The 25,540-nt window shown below is 38.8% G+C and overlaps 1 protein-coding gene across 12 annotated transcripts in view; it reads right to left on the bottom strand.

Annotated features, from left to right (window-relative positions):
* Positions 1-25,540, bottom strand: part of NFIB (nuclear factor I B) — a 328,904-nt gene that overhangs the window by 23,795 nt on the left and 279,569 nt on the right. For 4 of the 12 annotated variants that reach the window (XM_089489504.1, XM_089489498.1, XM_089489538.1 and 1 more), the window contains exons 9-11: positions 14,158-14,323; positions 10,467-10,549; positions 1,146-1,234 (exon numbers count right to left, since the gene is read on the bottom strand). In XM_089489504.1, the coding sequence (XP_089345630.1) occupies positions 1,146-1,234; positions 10,467-10,549; positions 14,158-14,323 (338 nt within the window). Of the gene's footprint in view, positions 1-1,145; positions 1,249-10,466; positions 10,550-14,157; positions 14,324-25,540 lie in introns of those variants that run through there. The other 8 variants (XM_089489520.1, XM_089489511.1, XM_089489547.1 and 5 more) reach the window with 4 other exon arrangements.

Raw genomic sequence — 25,540 nt, 5'->3', positions numbered from 1 at the left:
CTCAGTAACATTCTCTACCTGCTATTGAACAATTAAATGAAACGTAAGTAAACTATTTTGCACCATTTGATCTATCAAGATGGAAAACTTCATTAACAATTTCTCCAATTAGATTTTACAATTCTCACTAACTACATATGGCTGCTGAAACCAAATCATTCTTCACCTTTACCCGTGTTGTTTTATTGAACCACTGGAAAATTTGTTGAGAGATTTTGTTATAGATAACATTTACAATTTTGACTTGCTTTTCTTTACAGACTTTGCTGTTATAAATATAAAATAAAACAAAATCATGTGTTAAAATGAGACTTTTTACTGATCAATAGATAATCACTGCATGTCATCCAAACTCTTGGATTGGAACCAAAGAAGCATGAATAGATTCCACTTGCAAGCAAGTCTTTCCCACTTTTCCTCCCTAATACCAACTCTCCATTCCCATTTTGAGGAATAGGAATCCTTTTGGAGTATTGCTTCATGGGAGAAAAAAGAAAAGAAACAGCAAATGAAACTTTCTAGAGTCATTATCAACTCAAATCAGAGGCAGTATTACAAAATGTCAAGACAAGTGATTTTGGCTACAACAGCCCGTGCTTCATCTAAAAAGATGGTAATTTTTATATCTATATGTAACCATACCTATTCAATATATATGTAGCAATTTCTTCTTACCTGCAAATAAAATGCTTTTTATGACAGGAAATGCTGCTTAATTGTATTTTATAAGACATATGCCTTAGTCAATATTAATATTACAAATTCATATGACTGGTCCCCACCAGGTTGTTTCTCTGGGTATCATCCATATATATATTATTCTAAAATAGACATTTCCTATCACTCTTTGCTTTGCTTTTTGCATAGTCTCTCCCCCCTCCTATAAGCTCAAGATATAGAGCTCCCCCCTTTTAATGTTTTGTTTCCTTGCCAAAGTGCCACAACCCTATATTTGACAGCAAACATTTGGTATCCCAAATGCTTAATGGATAAACCTCATTTCAGCTCATCTAAAATGTGTACTTCAAGAGATGTTACAGAGTTATTTCGTAGTTAGATTTTAACAAATATATTCCTGGAGGCCAACTAAAACAGAAAATGAAGAGCCCAAGATAGTTTAGGTTTGGAAATAATTAAAATTTTACCTTTGCCAAGTAATTCCCAATGTATCCTCATTGGCACTGGGGTATAAATGCCTGCCGTTTTGATTCATGGTCCAGTCACAAATCCTCAGCTGTCAATTGAAACCTAGCAGTCAGATATGGATCGAGCAGTACTACAGTGTTTAGTATTTAAATGAATGCATGCAAACTAGCACTTAACATGGCACAAACCTTACATCCCCAAGTAGAAGTGTAAAAAGAAAAAACAATTTTAAAATGAAATCTGAACGTTTTTTGTGCAAAACAAAATCCTTCTTTTTCTCACATCACAAAAATGCTACTTAACTTTAACTGTGCTTGTCCATTAATAAAAGCATAAAAGAGTAACTGGCATTTAGCAATTAATTATATTATAAACTGAGCTGGAAAAAAGAAATGTTAATGTTCAATAGTGAATTTTTTAAAAAGAAAGAAAATAAAACCACTTAAAATTATTCAATGTACTAGAAAAAGAACAACAAAAAGAAACCATTATCTTGAAAGCATGCATTTGGTATACACAGTTGACATGCAATTTACAGGAAAGAGGATCCAAAATTACATAATGACCTTATCTTGCTGTTCAAGAAGGGGGGGGGGGGATTTGTAAAAGAGGTTGATTAATTTAGTGTTACTGAATATGGCATCACTTAACATGCAGTGGTAAAATAATCTAATCTACTTCTAGACTCAAAATAATAGCATTTGAAAGACTTTAAATACAGTGAGGAATGCATTACATGTAAGTTGAAACAAGTTCTTCCCAGATCACCAAATTATCAGGACTGCCCTTCACAAAATTATTTGTGTAACCCTATATAGCCATTTGTCTACCAGCTGCCCTAGAGTGCTAGCAGATTTCCTGCAAAGATACAGTGATTATTTTTATGTTTGAGAAAATAAGCCTCATCCACCTTTGTGGGGAATAAACTAGGGAAAAAATATGATTTTAATCTCTGTACAATCATGCTAATATATGACCCCAGAATACATCATGCATCTAATTGCACTCTGAATTAAGTAAGATAACACAAGGAATATGTATAAAATCAGTTTCTACCCCCCTCCCGTGGAAAGCCCTAAGAGGCTCTAAAAGATCCATGTTATAACTAAAACAATGACTTTCACAGCAGCTCCATTTATTACAGTCTTTTCCTGAAAAACATGTATGTTGAGGACAAGACAATATGTCTTGTCTTGACCCTGTCTGACTCCTACATTCTTGTGCTTCCTGCTGTTGAGTCTTCAGAAATGCAAACAGACCTTCCCTAGTTGTTTTATTTATTACTTGAATGTGAGACCATTAAAATAAACCTATACGAAGATAACCCAGAAAGGAATATTCCAACACAAAATAGTTCTCAAGTGCAGCTACTGTACAAATTATGCTCTGAAAAGTATGGGTAAATCTAACCTTGACGTAAAACAGGCCTGCACAACATACGGCCTAGGGGCCGCATGTGGCCCACCAGAGGATTTTGGGCAGCCCACAAGAATATGGAATGACTTGAAGGCTCCTCAGCTGCTTTGCCTCCTCCTAAGGAGAGGATCATATGGAGGAGGAGGAGGAAAGATGAACACTTATCCTGCAAGGCTCTTCCACTGCCGTGCTTTCTCCTGAGAAGGCCGTGCGGCGGAGGAAGAAGAGGGGTAAATGCTTGCCCCTCAAGGCTCCTCTGTTGCTTAGTCTTCTCCTGAAGAGAAGTACAGGAAGAGGAGAAGAAAAACAGGGAAGGGTCCGCCACCACTCCTGAGGAGGAGGAGGACAGAATCAATATTAACTAATTTCTAGTAATATTACTATTAATAATATTAAATAATATTAATTAATAAGTATTTAATTAAAACTTATCTGCAGCCTGAAGAAGTTTAGCACCTTTTAATTTTGTCCCCTACCTACTGCCAAGTTGTCTGATGCAAAATGATGCAAATGTGCAAGTCCACATTTTCACTTTTTAATAACTCTTGCCAAAATTAGAAGTCAATTTTAAGCCATTTAACTTTGGTGACCTTAAATAGCAATCTAGAGTTGGGCAGGCAAATCTTGGATACGGTAGATAGAGATAAAAAGATAAAGGTATTTCCCATTGACAAAGTTGTCAAGTCGTGTCTGACCATAGGGGCAGTGCTCATCTCCGTTACTAAGCCAGCATTGTCAAAGACTACTCTGTGATCATGTGGCTAGAATGACCGCACAGAATGTTGTTTACCTTCCCATTGGAGTGGTACCTATTTATCTACTTGCATTTGCATGCTTTCAAACTGCTAGGTTGCCAGAAGCTGGGACTAGTGATGGGAGTTCACCCCATCACGCGGCACCCGAGCCTCAAACCGCCAACCTGCCGATCTTGCAATTAAGTTTCTAAATATTAGTTCTCTAATATACATGAACCAGAGGCAAGAGCACAAGACCTACACTTAGAATAAAGCACTCTCTGAGTACCAGAACAGAATGGCATAATGGTCCTTGGAATTGTTGTTTTTTTAAAATCCATTCCTGCTTACCCTGTACTTGCTTCATTTCAGCAGTACAAATCAAGGTGGGGAAGTATTCAGAGGAGCGTTTTGAGTGTGGTTCAAACAACAGGTAGCTCTAGATCTAACCATCTGCCTACTCTAGATGCAAGAGTTAACGACTATTTGCCACTGCCGTTATAAAAAATGGTATCTCAAATAATCATGCATCTACCAGGCTTCAATACACAATACCAAAATGTTTGACTTGACAAACCATGGTTTCTGATTGATCAACTAAGCTAACCAAAATCAGAAATCCCAATTTGTGTGAAGTTTTGGAAAGCATTCTTTGCGCTGATACAGGCTTGGAATGACGTCTGAATTGACAGACCAAATCCAGGATTGTTGTTCTGTCTCTTCAGGTGGAGACCAGAATGCTAAGCAAACAGAACATTAAAACAGATGGGGAGCTTAAGCCATAGTCTGCCTGATTGCTTGGAAGGTCAAGCAATGCTGTAAACCAGTGTTATTCAAAATGGTGGTCCATGGGCCAATGCTAGTCTCTGAGTCATTGGCAGCCACTGTCTTGCACGTTTTGAGGGAAAAAAAAGAAACGACTGCAATCAACAGGCAGACATACGGTACTGTCTTCCTCCCCTCTTTTCTTCACCAGCCCACATAGACCTGACAAAATGCCAAAAGAGAGTCAGGCACTTTTCCTGACTGGACTGAGCTGTGGCCATGACAATGCAGAGGAGGGCAAGGAGAGGAGAAGTAGGAAATTCACTGCTGCTTACGCGCTTCTGCAGCTGGATCCAATTTAGTGGGCTTTTAATTCCATACACTGTACCACACAGTAATCATTCTTTCTGCACCCCAAAAATAATAATGGCAAATTACCAGTCTTCCTTTACCTAGTCTTTGTATAACCCCTAAACAGAGTAATTAAACAAAGTTTTGATTGCATTAAGCTTATAAACTCATAGGTCATCCTCTGATCCACTGAGCAACCTCCATGCAACCCACAAATGTAAATTTAATAAACCACTATTGTTGAACTAGAGACTGATTTCCTAATTCCAACATCACTATGAAGAAGTAGTTTATGGAAATATTTCAAAACTCTTATTGTGACAACAGGTGCTGTTTATGACAAAGCTCAAAAGCATAATGATGGAAACACTGCATTTGCAATTTGCTCTTTGACTTTTCCAAATGTTAAGTTTAAGAAAGCATGGCATGGTAGAAAGTTGGTTTTAGGTTACCATTTTTAATGGTGCTCAAAATAACAAACACACAACTGTTTGTCTTGGATACATATATCATTTAATACTGCAAATAGAATTGTTAGGCTTAATCTTCCTTCCTTTTTTGATCAGCAGTATTTAAGTAAATATACATATGGAAAAGACAGCAAATGATATGAGACTCTGCTATACTTTTTGTTGATTGAGGGAAGTCTATAAACATTTGCATATTCTCATTGTTTTGACTGAAACTTCCTTTAAATGTGTTTCCTTTCCAACAGGAGTATGTGAAAGGTGACCTCTTATCCATTTACATGCCCCTCTCTGACTATCACGTGACTAGGTTTTACGTCAAAGTGTCACTTATGATAAGAAACACAATACAGATAGCCTAAGCGTCGATAACCTGTTTCCGGAGTTTACTAAATTTTGTTTGAGAATCGACTGTAGTGCCCTTTTAGTTTTTTCCTAAAACAAGAGCATTCACTGTCCTGAGCATTTTAAGATCATCAGCTATATCTATAATTACCATTTAATTACACCTTCATAAAAAATATTGTTAAATGGACTCATTGATAAAAGCAAAAGGTAAGTCTTGAATTAACAACTTCTTCCTGGAAGGGCTGCTGTGATATGTGTAAAAATTAAATGCAGTATGATTTAAAAGCAGTTTCTAGTTTCAAAATGAATCAAATATGGTACAGAAAAATGTTTAATAAATAATAATATGTCTACTTTGAAGAAAAGCCTGCTGATTGGTTGATTTTATATCCCATCTTCCTCTCATTCTAAGACTCAAGATGACTAGTAAATTCAATGGGACTACTTCCTGGGCAAATGGTTCTAAGACCTCAGTTTAAGCCTATAGGGAGGTAATGCTATGAATACCTATACCCACACTCTCAAAACCCATGAACTAATAATATTCTTATCACACTGCCAAATAATATGAAGATATTAAGAACTTTTTAAATTACTGAACCAATGCTAACACATAGAAGACCTTTTTGCTTTATAAAATGTTATGGTCTGTGAGAGTCATTGCCTTTCTAACTCTCAGAATATTTCCACTCAAAATTCTGCCTCTTGTGGATCTTTTATCCTTTACAAAGATAGGCTCCAGGGTACATTCTCTAGTTATATCAGTTGCCAACAAAACTGACAGAACTTGATTTTTTTTTGCCAGACAAACTGAAACTATACCTTAGAAGACTCCCTTTAAGCTATGCTTTATAGAGAAAGCTTGTTAATGCAGACAAACTACTTTTGGGGACAGATTATAAAAGGATCTCAAGATTCTCATTATGGAGCTCTTAGAAGATTCTGTGGAACCAGACTATCACTGTAGCATTAGCTTACTACTATTCATGACATCAAGATCTGGTACCAAAATAAAGAACAAGGGTTTACTGGTAAGATAATACAATATATCCTTCACACCTATGGGGGTTTGGTTTTGCCCCGCTCCCTCGGATGAGAAAAAAAATGCTCCAGCCGCATAATAGTTAATGGTTAGTGACTTGTGCACAGCTGATTTGGTGCAGCCGCGTGCACACACTGCCATTGACAATAATGGGGTGGAGAGATCAACCCCAGCTTGAGTCCATTTATCGCTAGCTTACCAATATGGTGGGCCCACTGTATTTTGATAATACTTTAAGAAAAGATCACTTTAGCCATGTTTACTTTGCAAATTTGTGGCTGTCTTCGGACAAAGATGGGATATAAATTAAATAAATAAAATATACAAATCCAGAACTATCACTACATTACAGGTGGAGTTTCCTTTACCCAGATTCTGAAATATTCCAAAAAACAAAACCTTTTCCATGGGTAGCTGACATGTTTTGCTTTCTGATGATTCAGTGTACACAAACTTTGTCTCATGTACAAAATTATTTAAAATACTGTGTAAAATTACCTTTGGGCTATGTGTATAAGGTGTATATGAAACACAAATATTCTGTTTAAACTTGAATCCCATCTCCAAGATATCTCATTATGTATGTACAGTGCGCCCGCTCCTTATGTGGGTGCACCATACGTGGCTTCCGGTTTGAATGGTCTGTGTGGCCGCTGCCCCATTCAGTATAATAGTGCTCGAGCATAGGAGGAATTCACCTTATTCGGGGGTGGGTGGGTGTGTGTGTGTGTGTGTGTGTGTGTGTGTGTCCAGAACGGATCCCCAGCATATCCAAATATAGGTATTTCAAAATCTAAAAGAATGCAAAAACCAAAAGACCTCTGGCCCCAAGCATTTTGGATAAGGGAAACTCAACCTGTACCACCACTGTGGAATTTTTCTTTACAGTTAATGAATCAAGTATTTTATACTAAGGCAAACAATAATATGTAATGGGGGATGATTGTGGAAGTGAACAATGACTGTCTGTTTAAACACTTGCAACTGTCTATTTAAACACTTTTTAGAAGAAAGATTTATAACACTACTGTTGCTTCAGTGTGGAAATATTCAGCATGAAGGCAGTTAGGCAAAATGAATGACTAGCTTAGAAAAGGGAATTTTGCTTAGATTTATTATTCCTAATAATAACCTTGACTTTGTAACTATCAGTATATTAAGTTACTTGTTTAATAACATGTTTTTCATAGCATCCTCACCAGTAAATTAAAATCTGTTGCTCATGTTGGTTCTTGGTGCATGTGATTTTTCAAATCTATATTTATAATGCTTCCATAAATGCAAACATTCCAGCAACTTTCAGTAATGATTTGCTTTATTGGAAATTCTACCAAACCATTATTTTGTGGAGAGACTATTGATAAAAAGAATTACCAACTCTATAAATCAGCTTAGATTTATGGTCATTATTACAATTTATATAGCCTATGTTATGGTTTCTTTAACAAAAAAGCACTCAAGAATAAACGTCAATACCTCTCATAACCAAAGAGAATAAATCTGTACAAAGTCCACTCTTGTGAAGTACAGAATGTACCTGTGACAATATTTATTCCTATGGGGTCAAAGTATAATAAAAGGAATGGTGAATGTTTAAAACACCTCTGGAACTAAAACCATTGGCTTTCTAATTTAGAATTTCTCTCAGCTAATATAAAATGATTGATTGCCTTTATTTCATGTACCCCTTGATTTTTCTTTTCATACATCATAGTCTACTTTAAACCAAATGCATTTAGAACCTGCCACAGGAAGAGTGGTCTCTTCTAAATTGTTGTAAAGTAATGAAAAGACATAATAAATCAATCTTATTTCTGCCTTACCAAAGCATAACCTTTACTCTATCCAAGTAATTTAGACAGTGGAGTATCATTTCTCAAACATTTTTAGAAGTCAGACTGGTATATCAAAAAGTTGTTGGAAATCTGGAGTGCATTTACTATTATTTTTCCATGGCCCACAAAGTGTATGATCTTAGTTTTAACATGTTTCACAAGTTTATTACTGTACTGTTTTGCTTCTGCAGTACCATCGATACCCTAATCATGAAGATATTAAAAGATTGTAGACCTGGTCCTTTTATTCCTCCATTATGTTTCTAGCAATGGTCTGTCTCACTACTAACATATAACAGTGATGTCTTTAGCATTTGGTACTCAGTGGAACAGTGCCATTGAGCATAAGGGTTCATATAGCTAGCAGCCATATTAGATCTATATTCCATGTATACATTTCATTATTTTTGAAAAAGATGTTATATGCTAGTGACCACAACTTCAGGGATGAGGATGTACACACATAAATAATTATTTATGTACAAATATCAATTTATGTATACATAAATATAATATTGATTCCAGCAAGAAAAAAATAAAATTACAAAAAAATGACTACATATCTTAATCCTGATATTCTCTTCTTCGTAATACTACAGGCATATTTAAGTAACCATGCAGAATGATTGAACGCAAATGGATTTCTATATGATGGTGATCCATCTGCATGGCCAGCATGATCCTAAAGTAATTTGCAATGTGAACAGCTTCACATGCAAAATTCTGATTTATACAATTATTGCCTCTTGCCCCATGAAAGGCAACATGTCAAAATCACATGCTATTTAGAGTGGATGGTAAAGAAGAAAGCACTGTGCAAAAAACAAAATGAAACAAAACTTCACGATTTGTTTACAGTGCTTAAAATTGTTTTTGCAACTTTAAACTGTTATCCATATATTAACCCATATTAATATAACCAACCAACCAACCAAAAACCTTTAACTCTTCCAAGTTACTACTTCAAAACTTCATGAAACTCCTTAGCTCCATCTGTCCTCTCTCTGCCTTTTAGGAGTATTTATCCCACAAACTAGACAGTGGCATATCTAACATATTGATAATCTGTCACATAGAAGAAGAAAAACTCAGCAAAACCTGTGTTATATAAACAGTGGTTTTGTAACACAGTAGAAGAAAAACAATTTTTAAAAAAATTACAGTTCCATAGTCACATGGCTTCAGAAATTGAACGTAGGAACATTGCTGTTGTTTTAGGGTTTTTTTAAAAAAAGGTGAAAAACATGTTTATATGTAAAATATAGTGAGCACATACTGCATCTTAACCAAACTATGAGTGTAACTTCTGCTTTTTTTAACATTTAAAGCAGCATATTATTAATTGGAATTTTCAGATCTTTTAATGGATTTCTTAAGTCTCACTGGTTAAATTTTTTTTAAAACTATTAACATACTACTACAAGTATTTTTGATAAATTACATTGTTGGGTTTCACTGAACTCTGTAAGGTAGACAAATACTGCCACTATGGCATTGGAGGAATATCTAGATGCAGTACTTTATCACCACATATACTTAACATGCATAGGCAATGAGTGTTCATGCGAACTTATGCCTATAAAACTATAGTACTGCAAGCAGAAAAAACAGCCTTATGTATCATTATGAATCATATTTTAATTCCGAAGAACCATAATTTAGTTTTTGTCTGTGTAATATGGGATTTGTGGATGTCTCTACTACAGATTAATTAGCAACAGCTAATCTCAGTATTATATTCAGTATGGAGAAAAAAATGTCTTTGTATTAAATTTTCAGCAATGAGATGTAAAATATAAAAATATTCTTGCATATAATGCACTGAGAGACTGGAATAAAAGGGATATTCCATTACATAAATTAATCACCTATTTTAATAGCATGATCCTATGCATATCTACTAAAATCTTATGGAGTTCAATGGGCCTTACTCCCAAATTGGTGAGTTTATGATTGCACTGTACATATGTTTAGCAATAGCAAGTACATTTCTACAGCTACATCTCTCTTTGTGTTAATCTACAAAGATGATGTTCTGCAACAAAATTCATATACTGTATGCTTTGAAACTATTTTTATTTTTCAAAAAAACAACCAAAAATACTGAACGGCTAGAGAATCCAAGTCTGTGTCAATTTCAATGTACAGAAGCATTCATAGTAAATTCACAATTCTCTTTTCTCAGTTTCCTCTCAATTACTATATAACTGAAACATGCCATCACCCTAAGAAACATCACACATCTATAGAGATATCAGGGCCAGATACCAAGATCCTGTTCTAGTCTAAGATGTCAATGGTAGTATGTATGAAGGAACTCATCACAAATACTTGGGTTAATACCTATGTGAAACATGCCCACCTGTTGCTGGTGTAGGAAGGAAGAGTCTCTTGGACTTAGTCCCACATATCGATTGGCTTGGGATGTGCCTGAGGCTGTGTAGGCTGATTAAGGAAGAACAAAACAGATTGATAAAGATAGAAACCTATCAATGGTCTATCTTATATAATTCAAACATGAGAGATTCAGAATTATGATGCATTAACTGGTCTATGGAGTGTGATTCTACAGTACCTATTGACTTCAATGGAATGTGCATAAAGGTAGAATGGCCTTCAGAGAAGTGGCAAATTATCTAGAGGAAGTTAAGTATTTTATCAGTTCCATTTAAGGGAAGCTGAATGTGACTCTCATCTCTCTAACAGCAAACTAACAGTAAACTAAACATCAGTCAACAGAGCCACATAAACAAGAGAAAACTTAAAAGCCTAGCGATTTGATACAGTATTTAAAAAGGACCACTATTTCTCAGAAGTACTCTGAGAAAATAATGGTTTATTTATGACTTGGGCCTAAACATTTTAAGGAAGGTATGGGGTTTTTTTCACACATGGGTGAGGGAGCAAGATGTTTTTATGACAATAGAAAAAGAATATAATTATTATTATAGGTGCAATATTTAAAATGCTGGTATTGTATGCATCAGAAAATTATGGGACATTGTTATATAAGATCAAGACATCTAATAAACTCCTAAAATGTTTTCTCAATCAAGCAACTTGTAATTAATAGGGTGTGCTATCTTTTCCCTGTAGGTTATATTTTGAACTGAGAAATTGTTATTCATGATGGCCTGTATCAAACGAGGAAGGTGATCCCACTCTACATCCTAGTTTATATATACAGCAATCAGTTTATAACAGCACCACAGTCTGACACAGCCAAGCTCTGAAAGAATGAATAGGCAATAGCACAAAAAATGATGTATTCATTTGGAAAGTACTGCCTCTTTGTTTTTAAGGTTTCTTAGCATGCAGTGTTACACAGTTACCTGGCAATAAACCCAATTTAATTTAATGGGCTAAATCTAAAGACAGTGTGTTTGAAGGGATTCACTGAAATAAACAGGGTTTGTTAGTTGTCAATAACCTAAATTCTAATTTCAGTGGGCTCAATTTAGCTGGTACCAACATTGGACTTAAGCCAATGGTACTTGCTTATGAGTAAATATGCATAACACTGCAGTTGTAGTCTATTTTATTATTAAAAAATATACTGAGACACCTCCATAAGAAATTATTGGATCTGTTATGTAAAGTGAAGTGAAGTGTCAAAATGTGCTGGTTTCTCATCAGTACAGGAAAAGTCATTTTACTTATGGTTTTTTTTTTTTGGGGGGGGGGTTGTTTGGTAAAAAGACTAGGTAAATCAAAGTTGGTATACAGTAATTAGACTGAAACTATAGAACTGTAAATAGGTAAGAACACTGAAAATATTCTCAATTATTATAATTGATGATTTTGGTGGCACTGAGCGTCGTTAAAAAAAATTCACTGGAAACAAATCTGAAGACAAATACTTTAAAAGCACTATAGAGTGACTGATCCTGAATGCATAGGTGAAATATCTCATTAGGCACACAAATTAATTTAAGAGGTTTTAAATTGTTTCAGATAGAAGTGATTTAATCTACCATTAATTCCTGATTCTATTTTAAGATAAAGGACCATCAATTTACTGCAAGTGGCACTTTATGAAAATTTAATGTTTTGAATATTTAATATTAGAATATAAGCACATTTCACACACAGATAGATCCTTTTTATTTATATTTTGTTCATTTACAAAGAGAAATCTGTTAATATCAGTTAGTAGAAATCATATCCTCTTCCTAAAACTTGCAGTGAGAGCCAGTAATAAATTTACATTGTTTATGATTCCTTAAACACTAAAATGTTGCTATTTGATTAATAGTTAGCTAGTGTCCAATTGTTTGAGAGGAACATACATGAGATATGATGAAAGCACTAATGCTCTATTCCCATTGCATCCTGAAGGATGAACTACTTCAGAGCATTAAAAGCTTCGTTATTGCTGTTGAAAAACATGTCCCTTTCAGAAATGGAAAATCAGAGGAGATCTGATTAAATACGACACTGTTAATTGATTCATTACTAGATCACAGTGTTTGTTTTAGAAATGGGCAGAGATAGCTCTCTATCAGCAGGGAAGACACATCCACTCCAGAGGGACTGATTTCATGTGAGTGCTGTATATTCTCTAGCAAGAGGTTGGATTGAGTGGATCCAAAAGCTTTTCTGTTCTTCAGTTCCCAGGACTGGGCATACTGCTTATCCCAGTCTAATGCTGGCATAGGCAGTTTCCCTCAAGTGGGAGAGGATTTTTTTAAAAAATGAGATATCTGAAGTAACTCACCTACCCACTCAACCTGGCCAGTAGAAGCTGACAGAGGTCTCTAAATTACCATTCCACTTTCCTTTGCACTGTTTTAACCAATATGGATGAACCTTAAGAATTTAAGAGCATATGTACATGTAGGATATTGATCTTCAAGTTTTTATTGTAACCATTATAATTCTATGTGGCAGCCACAAGTTGTGCAAACAACTGACACACACATTTCTACATCTGCAATTCCATTGAAGACTATAGGGTAGTAATATGGTACTGTGTAGTGACTGGTAATGCTTTAATTCACATACTGTATATACTCGTGCATAGGTCTAGAAATTTTAGTCAAAAAATTGATCCAAAAAACCATGGGTCAACCTTAGCTCTTAGCAAAAAAGGAACTATCCCCTTCTTTAAGTAGAGTGGTGAAAGGCGAGAGCTCAGTCTATTCTGGGAGACTCTAAAAGAAGCACCAAACACCTCTATCTATTCTCTCTGCTGCTGTTTTGCTTCTGAGCTTTTTGAATGCCTGGATGGGAAAAGGGTGGTAGCAGTGGCTCTTTGGCACCACCTCCCATCAAAGAAGCACTGAGAAAGTAGGAATACATGTGTTTTCTGAGCCCTGTCTGTGCCTGGTTACTTCCCCCACATCAAACAGCCACTATTTACTGTAGTTCCCTCCTCATTGAGCCAGACTTTAGGGTGAGTACAAACAGTTATGTCTAACAGAATTTTGTAAGTTTTTTGGCATTGTTTTCCTTTGCTTCGTCCTTTATATCCTTTGTTACATGCCTCTAGGTTTTACCCTCAACTTATCCAGGGTCATATCAAAATTCCTAATTTTGGCTCCAAAACCTGCCCTTGACTTATACATGAGGTCAACTTATACATGAGTATATATGGTACATTGTGCATTACCACCTAATTGAGTATCACAGGTATGATTCAGTAGATTTTGGAACAAGACATGCGTTCTGCATGAAGGTTCACTCAGAAGCAATCCATTCTCTCTGTGTGTCTCTCTTGTACTGCATTCAAGCCCAGCAATTTAAAAGCTAACAATCTGGGAATCCTTCTCAATGTATTAGAATGTCCATCTTAAAATACAGAATCAAGCTTTTATTGTGTTTTGGCAGCTGACACTCAAATTATCTTCTCTCTCTCTTGAGACTGTGGTTGCCATGTCAAAAATGTCATATGTAGCTTCACTGAAGAGTAGAAGCTTTGTCAATATTTTTTTACTGTTAACTTTGAGCACTTGCCTGGTCAAATAGAAGGAAAGGGCATTTTGCTTGGCCTTAATTTGAAATTATGTTGGTCTTTTGATGGACACTTTTTTATTTCCTAGAGAAATACTTACTGGTTGCTGTAGGTGAAGATGCCTCACCTTCAGTGGATGTTGTGATGGGTTTAGTGTCTGTCATGGTCAGGGTCACAGGTCGCACCGTACTGTGATGGGGAGAGGGTGCCAAAACTGGAGTAAAATGGCCAGGCATTTTCCCTACTACTTGACCACTGCTGTTAGGCTACAAAACAAAACCAGAAGAATGCCTTGTGAAATATACACATAGTGCTCAAGAGAGCTATCCTTCTACCTTGGGATTTACAGGACCCCGTTTCTTTAGTGAGCTGCTTCAATATGCAAATATCTCTCTCTGCAGAGGATCTAGCAGCTATAATGTTGGTTTGTTTAGTGGTCTATGGGCTTTTTCCTTATGAAGATAATGTCTCCAAGTTCCTATTTACCATCTAATAGAATCTCTTGTGAAAGACAAGAGATGGATGCCTTTTTAAAACAATAGTTCTGATAATACCCACTACTTTTTGCTTGTATTAAATGCTGGGTTGTTCTAATAGTTTGAAAGAAATAGAGGACCAAAAGAGAGCCCTCGGAATCAGTCAGGGACATTTATTTGAATGCTTCTATCATAGTGCATTTGAAATGAAACTATACAGAGTGTGTGTTTAATGATCCCACCAATACTTTTTATTCTAATATGAACATATTAGAAACTGTCTGTTCTAAATTTTGTAATAGCATTAATAAAATTCTAGATTAACCATACTACAATTCACTAAGTTGAGAAGGGAACTGGTAGTTTTATGTATCTGACCAAATGAGCTTGATTAGCAGCAACCTAAGAGAAGATGGAAGAATCAATGTGTTAATGTTACATCTGTTGTTTCAAATATTTACTTAAAAGGCTATCATTGTATCTTGGACAATGCCTAAAATTCTAGATTTTACTGCATTTTATTGCTTATTGATAAATGTAATCAGAAAGTAGCAAAGTCAGGAAGGTCTTATAGAAAGCAAGATCTGCAAGCAAATACAACTATGACACATTAAGTAGATACAAGCAAACACATAATCTTTCAGATGGGCATGAGTAACTAGAAATCTGAACACATTTCGCCTATTAACTATGGCATCTAAAGAGAAGACCTTTCATAAATAAAAAACAAGGAAGCACACAAAAAGTTCAAGTGTCTTCTTGGTTGTGGATATAAAACACTACTTGCTAGTCATATTTTAACATTTTGAAATCTTTGTGAGCCCCATGAAAGGAATAGACACAAGTCTCACTTTATTTCACAAGTGCTCACTAGAGGAAAAATAAATAAATATATAAATAAATAATTTTTTAATTTCTATCCCGCTTTTTGCCAGGCAATCAAAGCGGTGTACAAGTTAAAATGCATCCATATATACATAATGACCTTAAAATCTTAAAAGAAGATTAAACCATATAAGATGAAAACTACATATTAAAATCCAACTAATCCAAATAATAATAACCATGGGCAGAGTTCAATAGATGGGAAGTCTTATTCGTGGCTGAGTATTTTATTCTGGGAAGGCCTGCCGGAAGAGATCAATCTTAATGGCTTTTTTAAAGCTCTCTAGGTTGGTAAATTGATGGATCTCGTCTGGCAGGCCATTCCATAAGTTGGGAGCGGCTGCAGAAAATGTCCTCTGGGAAGTCGCCGTCAACCTGGTCTTTAAGGGCTGTAGTAAATTCCTCCCAGAGGACCTGAGTGTATGGGGCGGATTGTATGGAAGCAGGCTATCCCTTAGATAGGTTGGGCCCAAGCCATGGAAGGCTTTAAAGGTGATAACCAACACCTTGTACTGTGCCCTGAAACTAATAGGCAGCCAGTGAAGTGACTTCAGTATTGGTGTTATATGGCCACTCCTTGCTGTTCCTGTGACCAACCTGTCTGCCATATTCTGTACAAACTGGAGTTTCCAGACTAGGCACAAGGGTCATGGTCTACTGTGTCGAATGCCGCTGAGAGGTCTAGCAACACCAACAGGTTCACACTCCCTCTGTCGATGGCTAGACGAAAATCATCAGTTAAAGCGACCATGGCAGTCTCCACCCCATTCCCGGTCCTGAAGCCCATTTGAAATGGATCAAGAAAACTGGCTTCATCCAAGACCACTTGGAGCTGAAGAGCAACTGCCCTCTTGGTCACCTTGCTCAAAAATGGCAGATGAGAAAAAGGCCTATAATTTTTCATGTCCAGGGGGCCCAGGGAAGGTTTTTTCAAGAGCAGTCTGACAATCGCTTATTTCAAGGAGGATGGTATATGGCCCTCCCCAAGGGAAGCATTGATGATACGTCTAAGAAGTGCCATCAATGCCTCACCCCCCTGGACGGCCAGCCATGATGGGCAAGATCCTGCATGGAAGACATAGCTATGATGATACAGCTATGATTAAACTCCTCGAACCCCACCTTAGAAGCAGCTGCATTAGTCAAAGGAGTTCTGAGGTGTGCACCTGTGGCATGTGCACCACACCGTGCCGCATGCACGAGCCCCATTAGTTTCAATGGGGTTCAAACACACATGGAACTTGCCTTATGTGGTGGGGTCCAGAACGGATCCCCCATGTAAGGCAAGGGCACACTGTAATGATTAGAGGGCAATCAAAACCCAACTGCTATATTTCTGTGGTAGCTTGGGTAGGGATGTTTTTGTACTTTGGGGCCATTTCTCTCCACAAAGGTTTTAAAGGGAGGTTTCAATGGTCTCTTGAAAATTTGGGAGCTGCAGCCTACCATAGGTATAAAGACCACAAGCCATGTGTTTATATTTGAAGAATAAAAATACTTGCTTTCTTTAGATCATTGTGTTTTGAATAACCAGAAATATTAATTATTTGCATTGGTAATATTGTAAACACAGAGTAAACAAAAAAAGTGATAGAGATGCCATTACTATGTCAAATTTTCCTATTCATTTGGCTAGCTAAATTCACAGACAAAACTATGGTGAAAGAAATAACTTTAGGCTACAGTGATGGAACTGTTTAAAAAGACACTCTGTAACAGTTAAGTGTACGGAAAACTACAATTCTATTTGATATTTATCTGTTAATTATACAACTCAAAATGTTTAATATAAGTGTACAGGCATAAACATGTATAAATACATTCAGGCATATATACAGATATGAATGGAATGCAGATAAAGTTAATTAGATTGAACACCCACTAAAATCAATGTAACTCAATGCATTAGTATACACTGAACCCTTCGTTTAAATAGCAGTTTCCAGACCTTTCAGGGGTCCGAGAGACATAGAATGGTTTCTACTTCATGTCCTTCCCCACCCCTCATATTGTGTTGCATGCCTTATCAAACATAGGAAGGTAGATATATAGCCTTCTGTTGTCATATTGCACATTGGGTGCATCCAGACACCACAACAAGGTAGAATTTTGCAAAAATCTACTTTACGAATGAGCCACCCTATTAATACACTGTTGCCAATTAGTTCCACTGAAAGCGGCGGGGGGGGGGGGGGGAGCTATAGAAAACCACTATCCCTCCATCTGTAGTTTGCTGTAAGCTCTCAAATGTGGCAGGGTCTCACACCCTGGTCTGTTTCTCCTCAAGGAGCACAGGAAGCAACATTCTGTTTCTTTTCTGGCTTGTGGAAGAGAGACAAGCTAATGTGCTGGTTCTTGCTATGTTTGGACTGCTGCTAAACAGCCATAAAGCACAAGGATCATCCCGGGTTTACCTGCTTTGGCCTAAAGCTGGAGAAATCAGGCTATCTGCACCAGGAAATGTTCATTTAAAAATTACTTAATATGACATGTGAATAGGGTCATTCTGTTTAACAGACATTACAATGAAGAATAAGATACATAAAACTGTGCAATAACTTTTATCATATTTAATACTACTCTGAGGTCTTAATTCTGATGTTACTTCCAAGCAGAGTGGGGCTGACCAATGTGTCTGCTCAGGATTCAACTCTACTTGGGGTTACACAAGAGGATTCAAGCTCACGAGTGTCATTTGAAATATCTCTCTCTTTTTTCTCGTTTTCAAACTTCCAGAGTTTACAAAATGTAATATACAAGTAACAAAAAAACTACAAGATGGAAGATGTAAAATAAAGATACACATAATATAGAACGTCACACAGTGCAATGTGCAATATGTATGTTTGCAGAAGCTTGTTTGTGATACCTAGATCATACGCTAAAGTATGATCTAGCACCAGTTCCCATTTTGGAGGATTAAACAGGGTCAGACCACCAATGAATTCCAGGCTATATTTCAGAAGAAGGAACCGGCAAATCTCTTCCCAATGAAAATGCTATGAAATTCATGGGGCTGCAATATGTTCAGGCAATTTGAAGGGACATGCACACACAAATATAGAGAAAACAATATCATCTTTCTCATATCAAACAATCTCAATTATTGCTCATTAGTATAGGGAGTCCTTGGTGTCTGGGTTTGATTCTAAGACCCTGTGGATACCGAAATCCATGGCTGCACAAGTCCCATTATGTACAGTGGCCCAGTAAAATGGTATCCCTTACATAAAATGGCAAAATCAATGTTTGCATTTTGGATTTAAAAATATTTTCAAGTTGAGTCTGTGGATGCAGAATCCGTAGATATGGAGGGCTCATTCTATTTATATAATGAACACAATTTAAGGTCACAATTCTACACAGATACAGTGTCAGAGGAACGGCACAAAAATGGTAATAAATGGTTTTAAGTAGTTCCACTGAACTAATTTAAAATTGTTATGTTTTCAAATGGACACAACCTGTATATTCAGGGACGTAGCTAGGATTTTAGAAAGGGGGGGGGGTCCAGACTAAGTGCCACCATTATAATGGGGCTTGGGTGCGGTGGTGCAGCAGCACACACCATTCATTTTTCTAATGGAAGGAGGGGTCCGGACCCCAAGAACCCCCCCCCCTTGGCTACGTCCCTGGTATATTACTCCTCACCCCCAATAGCTATTTAGGCCTGCAGTCTAAATTTTAAAATATTTATCTGCACATATTCAGCCCCTGGACGTATACAAACAAGTTTGGCAACTGTGGAAAAAATCTTTTTCTTAGTTGTTCTTTGCTCATAGTTACTTCTTCTACATTTTGGTACCTCAACAATACCCCCTAAAATGTTATTTACACAATATACAGAAACACCAATCTTTATGGCATTTCAATTAAGAAAACTTTTTTTTTTAAAAAAAATGATATTCAATTATATTCCCATTTACTATTTTCAGCATTTGGCTTGATTTTAAGGGAATTTTCAGCAGTGACGCACACATCAGTTGACTCTTGAGCTGAATCAAGCAAGTCAAATGGCCCCACTTTTGTTTAACCTATGCTCAGTATGTAAATGTAATTTAGGCTTTAATGTTCACTGGCAAGTGAAAAAAGGCTATGATACACATTAAGGCAAGATTTGTTTTTCAGTGGTGGTCTGGAACCTAATCTACTGTATTAGTGAGGAATGGCTGTATGGCTGTTTCAAAAGAAAAAAATGGGGGGGGGGGAGAGTTCCAAGGAACACATGGAGTAACATTTGGTGTCATCAGCTTCCTTAAGTCATTCTGTTACCAAACCACAAACTCAACTTAAATATGCACAGCTCGAGGCCAGCACTATCTGCAACAATGCGTCATCAATATACTGTTCCCAAGTGATCACAATGAACAGAAACTAAACAGCTCATATAAGCTCTTTCTTGGCACACCAAAAAAACCAACCCTTTAAACTAGAAAACTGAACCATTTTTATAATATGCTGTTGATTAGGAAATGGGGTTGGGGGGGGATTGGGCACAGATTTCATAAGAAGATACTACAGTGGGTCCTCGCCATACGCTGCCTTTTTATAGGCGGCTTTGAGGATAGGCGCTCAAAGCCGCCGGCGCGCGCGGGGCGGAAGGGGTGGCGCGTCCCATTCAACTGAATGGGCGTGCGCGCCCGTTGCGCCCGCGCCACCGTGCACGAGCCCCATTGTTTCGAATGGGGCTCGAGCATAGGCGGAATTCGGAGAGACCTTGAGGTGTGCCTGGAAGTCCCTTTTAGCAGATGAAAAGTTTGGGAGAATGACAAGAGGACACAGTCCTATTGAGGTAGAAGGCTGACATCAAGGTAGTGGAGCCAGCGCTCAGTGTCGGTGGTCGGGGTTCAGGGCTAGCGTTGGGAGAATGACTGAGATGAAAGGTGGGCACGACCTTTGGTAGAAAGGAAAGGTCTGGACGGAGGACAACCTTGTCCTTAAAAAAATTCAAGTACAGAGATTCCGTACGGAGGGCACAGAGTTCACTGCCCCGGTGTGCTGAGGTGATGGCTACCAAGAAGGCTGTCTTCCAGGTGAGGAGCCTGAGGTCACAGGAAGCCAGAGGTTCAAAGGGTGAGGTAGCAAGTGCTGCTAAGACGAGTTGGAGGTCCCAAGCCAGGATCGGGATCACTCCTGGTGGTCTTAGGTTGGCAAGGCCTCTGAAAAATTTCTTCACGAGTGGGTCAGTGAAGAAGGATAGCCAACCGGAGAATTGGTAGCAGACACTGCAAGGTAGCATTTTAAGGACGAAATGGAGAGTCCCGATGCTGAGAGGTGATGGAGGAAATCCAAGACAATGGAGACATTGACTTCCGAAGAGTCCCGTTGAGGACAGGAAAGTCAAAAATTTAGCCCACTTGAGGGCGTAGGAGTGCTGAGTGGAAGGCTTTCAGGAAGCCAAGATGATTTCTCGGACCGGTACCCAGGTCAGGGCAGAATCCTCCATGCCACTAGATGGAGAGTGTTCACGTCGGGGTGGCGAACCCAACTGTCATGAAAGCTCAGGAGGTCAAGTTGGAGTGGCAGAGGCCAGAATTGGTTGTTAGAGAGATGGAGCAGGGGAGCGAGCCACAGTTGCCTCGGCCACCAAGGGGTGATCAGGATTGTGTCCGATCTGTTGGTGAGCAGTTTTGCTATCACTCTGGTGATTAGAAGAAATGGGGGGGACCACTGGAAGAGGAAGGTATCCCCTCGGGACCGAGATGAAGGGATCCTGGAATAGAAGTGGTCGCAGTGAGTGTTGAGATGAGAGGTGAAAAGGTCAACATTGAGGTCCCCCACAGAGAAAGGAGGTGAATGGCAACCCGAGGATTCAGCCACTCAAGACAAGAGTCTGGAGCCCTGCTCAGTTTGTCTGCAAGCTCGTTCTCCTCTCCAGGGAGATGGTATGGCTTGCAAGATGATCCGTTTTTGAATGCACCAGTTCCAAATTTGAAGGGTGGCCGACCTGGTACTGCCCTGTTCGTTGATGTAATACATCACAGTCATGTTGTCCATGAGGAGGAGGAAGACCTGGTTTCGCAGGGGGGATTCGAAGGCCTTCAGTGCCTTCTGTACTGCTAGCATCTTGAGCGCATTGATGTGGAATTAGCGTTCTTTGGGAGACCATCTCCCGTGGACAGAGAGGTCATCGAAATGGGCTCCCCAGGCCGTGTTTGAGGCATTGGTGGTCAGCGAAGTCTGAGGCTGTGGTGGTATAAAGGGAATGCCCACCAAGACATTGCATGGGTTGAACCACCAATGGAGAGAGTGGGCGACAGGCCTTGGAACGGTGATCCACTTCCGTGGATCGTTGAAGGCAGGATCGAAGACCGAGAGGAGCCACAAGGAAGGGACGCACGCGGAGACGGGCCCACGGCATGACATATGTCATGGATGCCATATGGGCGGGGGCGACCTGAGCTGTTTGCGCAGTGATCTGCCGGAAGGTGAGGCAGCAATGAATTGTAGACCTGAGATTGAGGAACCTGTCATGAGGAAGGTATGCTCTGCAGGTCGTGGAGTCTGAGATAGCTCCTATGAAGTGCACCTGTTGTTTTGGGCAGAGGGTGGACTTTTCTCTGTTGATCATGAGTCCCAAGTGGTGAAGGAGAGAGAGTACCAACTCGAGATGGGAGAGGAGCATATGCCTGGACGGGGCCACGAGCAACCAGTCATCGAGGTAAGGAAAGACAATGATGTTTTGTTGGCGGAGATATGCAGATATGACCGCCATGTACTTTGCGAAATCTCTCAGTGCAGTGGAAAGTCCAAAAGGCAGTACTCGGTATTGAAAAAAAAGTAGGGGCCGACAGAAAAGGCGAGAAGGTGGTCCTCTTGGATGCAGTTGTGGAAATAAGCATCGTGAAGATCCAAGGTGGCGAACCAGTCTGACTCCTGCAGGAGAGGCAAGATCAAGGCCAAGGTTACCATACGGAAACGCTTATAGGCAATGAAAGACTTGAGAAAACACAAGTCCAGGATGGGATGGAGGCCGCCTGTGGCTTTCGAGACAATAAAGTATCTGGAGAAAAGGCAATGTCGGGTCTGGGACAGGACGGGCTCGACGGCCCCTTTTTGAAGCAAGGAGTGCCCTTCGTCGAGAAGGACGTCTGAGGGGGGAATGGTGAGAATGATACCCCTTGGGGGACAGGATTGAAGCTCCAGGACATAACCCCTACAGAGACGATGGAAAGCACCCAGGAGTTGGATGTTATGGAGGCCCAAGAGTGGTTGAAGCGTGTCAGGCAGTCCCCAAAGGGAGTTGACAGAATAAAGTGTGCTGGGGAGCTTCAGAAGCGGCACTTGCCTTGTTCTGCATCCTTTTTATGGAAGGGTTGCTTGTATTTCTGTTTTTCTTGGAGTTTCCCTTGTTGTTGGGGAGAGAAACACTGTTTTTGGTAGTCCAAAGATTGGTTGTATCTACCCTGGTTGTCTGTCACTTGTCCTTAGGGAGGTCTTCATACAAGGGAAGAGCTTTCTCCCAAAGCTGCTGTTGGTAGGCTGAGCAGTTCTGGATTTTGAGGTCCAGGACTATGGAGGCGTAGGATTTCCGTGCCATGGTGTCGAACTTACAACCTTCCTTGTCATTGAGTGTCAGAGCTGTCTTCGGGGCCGAGAGGGCTTGGGAGGCTTCCACAATCGCCAAATTTGGGCAAGGATGTTCAAACAGCCAAATCTCTTCCGCGGGTGTGATATGGTAGAGATTGTAAAGTTTCTTGGTGGAAGGTTGGGCCATGGACAAAGTGGGACAAGAGCTCTTTGCAATCCTGGACATAGATGGTAGGAATGCAATGGAGGTCGGAGTTGGAACTTTGTCCTGAACCCTCTCATCAATTTGGTCAAACGTGTGATAGTCTACATGGAGGACTTCAATGTTTAAGGCTTTGCCCATCCGGATCATTTGTTCTGAGAAAGAAAAAATGTCATCTGAAGGAGAGGGGGCCTCGAGAAAGGCAAGAGACTGTGATTGCTGAGCATGAACGTAGTCGGAGACGTAGTGGTCTGCAGATTCAGTGGAAGCTGACCTGGTCCTGGTGCGAGCCGAGAGGGCTTGAGTGGTTACTGGTACCGGCAACGAGGGGCGCACTTGCAGGGAGACAGCATGGGTGGACTGGTTCCACTCGGGAAGCTGAGGAGAGGCGAGACCGAAGTGGAATGTATGCTGCAGATGACCTTGGAGGAGGCAAGAGAGGTTCAACAGGCTGGAAGGTTGAAACAAAATGGCCTCCACTGACTTCAGAAGGGTCTAGAAGCAAAAAATAAGTGCCTGTAGCTTGATCAAAAACAACATCCCATCTGGGGGGGGGGGGGCTTAGCAAGGACAGAGGATGCATCATAGTCCTGTTCGTCCTCGAAACAAACGACCTCCGAAGTCTGGGAGAGTCGGTCCGGTAAAACCACTTAGGTGAAAGGGGAAGCTTTCTAGTCTATTCAGGTCATTTTGAATTTTGATCCTGTCCTCTGGAGTATTAGCTATTCCTCCTAATTTGGTGTCATCTGCAAATTTGATGAGTGTGCCCCCAATTCTGTCATCCAAGTCATTGATAAAGATGTTGTATAACTGATGAAGCCCATGGCTGATGAAGCAAGACTGCCCTTTGCAGAAGTCATACTGGTTGTTGTTGTTTTTAACAGTTTCAGTTTTAAGAATCCTTTCTATCAATTTATTAGGGAAAATAAAGCAGCATGTATGTAATTTCCTGACTCAACTCACCTTTCATTTGAAAAATCAGTGATATGACAGTTTTATGCAAGTGAGATTTTTGATAAGTTGCTGCATTTTTTAAAAATATCATAATTATATATTTACATTTGAAAGATGTAGTTGATGAGTCCTAAAAGTCCTTATCTCTGCCATAAGAAAAATAAAAATGTCCAGCAAGTTCAAGTGAGATACATAACATAAATCCTTTGTATACAAATGCTACAGCAATCATCAATGGCTGTCATAATTATTTTGTCACAAGAAGTGTCTTCATACCTGCTTTGGTATCATAGACTATGCATTAGATGAGAAAAGGCTGTTGTAGCACAATGCCATAAAATCCATGGTACAAATCTCAGCTCAGGTATTCAGACACCACAGTCCATGTCAATAATATGGAAATAATATATGCGTGGCTGAGACAGTGACACTTTTGCTTTCTGAGGTTTCAGTGTATACAAACATTGTTTAATACACAAAATTATTAAAAATATTATGTATCAAATTACTTTTAGGCTAAGTATATAAGGTGTATAAGAAACATAAATTAATTTCGTGTTTAGACTTGGGTGCCTCCATTTCCAAGATTTCTTATTATGTATATACAAATATTCCAAAATCTGAAAAAAAAATCTGAAACCCCAAATTCTCCTGTCCCAAGTATTTGAGTCATAAAAATTACTGAGCCAATATCTGTGCAGCACTGATACGTACTACCTTAATTTGTCAATACTTGCCCAAATATCTCACTCACACATCTACACAAGTAACATTCATCCTAAACAAAAACACTTCTTTGGAGCAAATGTGTTGTGACTTTGAAGTATTTATTGCTATAATTCTTTATTGTTGTTGTGGTTGTTGTTGGTTTTTTTCCAAAAAAATGCCTAAAACAATGTTTCTCTTGTACTCAATTATTTCCTGGCAATTCCCAGCACGATCTCCAATATTTTATTCCCACCTTCAAGTTGGTTTCTTTTTAATTCTGAGATGTATCAGAATAATACTTTCCTGTCTCTTTTCCTTCTCAGTGAAATTGCACTGTTGCACTATAACTCTGTAACTAAAAAAAACAAAACAAAAGCAAAAGCTATTGATCACCAAATCATATCCTGGCTTTTTTAAAAAGAGTTCCAGCATAATTCCAACAATTCACTATAAACACACACACACACACACCATCTAAGCATGTGTGGACACAGATATGTCAATAGCCAGCAAAACCTGGCAAAAACCAAGGAACTACATCACGAGAATCCAGACTTCATTAGACCAGTCTAGAAGAGCACTTTATCCTTGAGTTTATTTGGCACATCTTCAGTTTTTACTACAGTTTTTGGAACTGTCTGATTGTTCAGCTACATGTAATTAGGTGCATTTAATATTACATTGAAACAACTGCAGATTTGTTTCTCTTGTGGAAATCCCTACTAGCT

The sequence above is a fragment of the Sceloporus occidentalis genome, unplaced genomic scaffold (genome assembly GCF_023333645.1).
Source record: "Sceloporus occidentalis isolate IW3139 unplaced genomic scaffold, rSceOcc1.0.p SCAF_1, whole genome shotgun sequence".
Lineage (NCBI taxonomy): Eukaryota > Metazoa > Chordata > Lepidosauria > Squamata > Phrynosomatidae > Sceloporus > Sceloporus occidentalis.
This window is presented reverse-complemented; position numbering and strand designations above follow the sequence as displayed.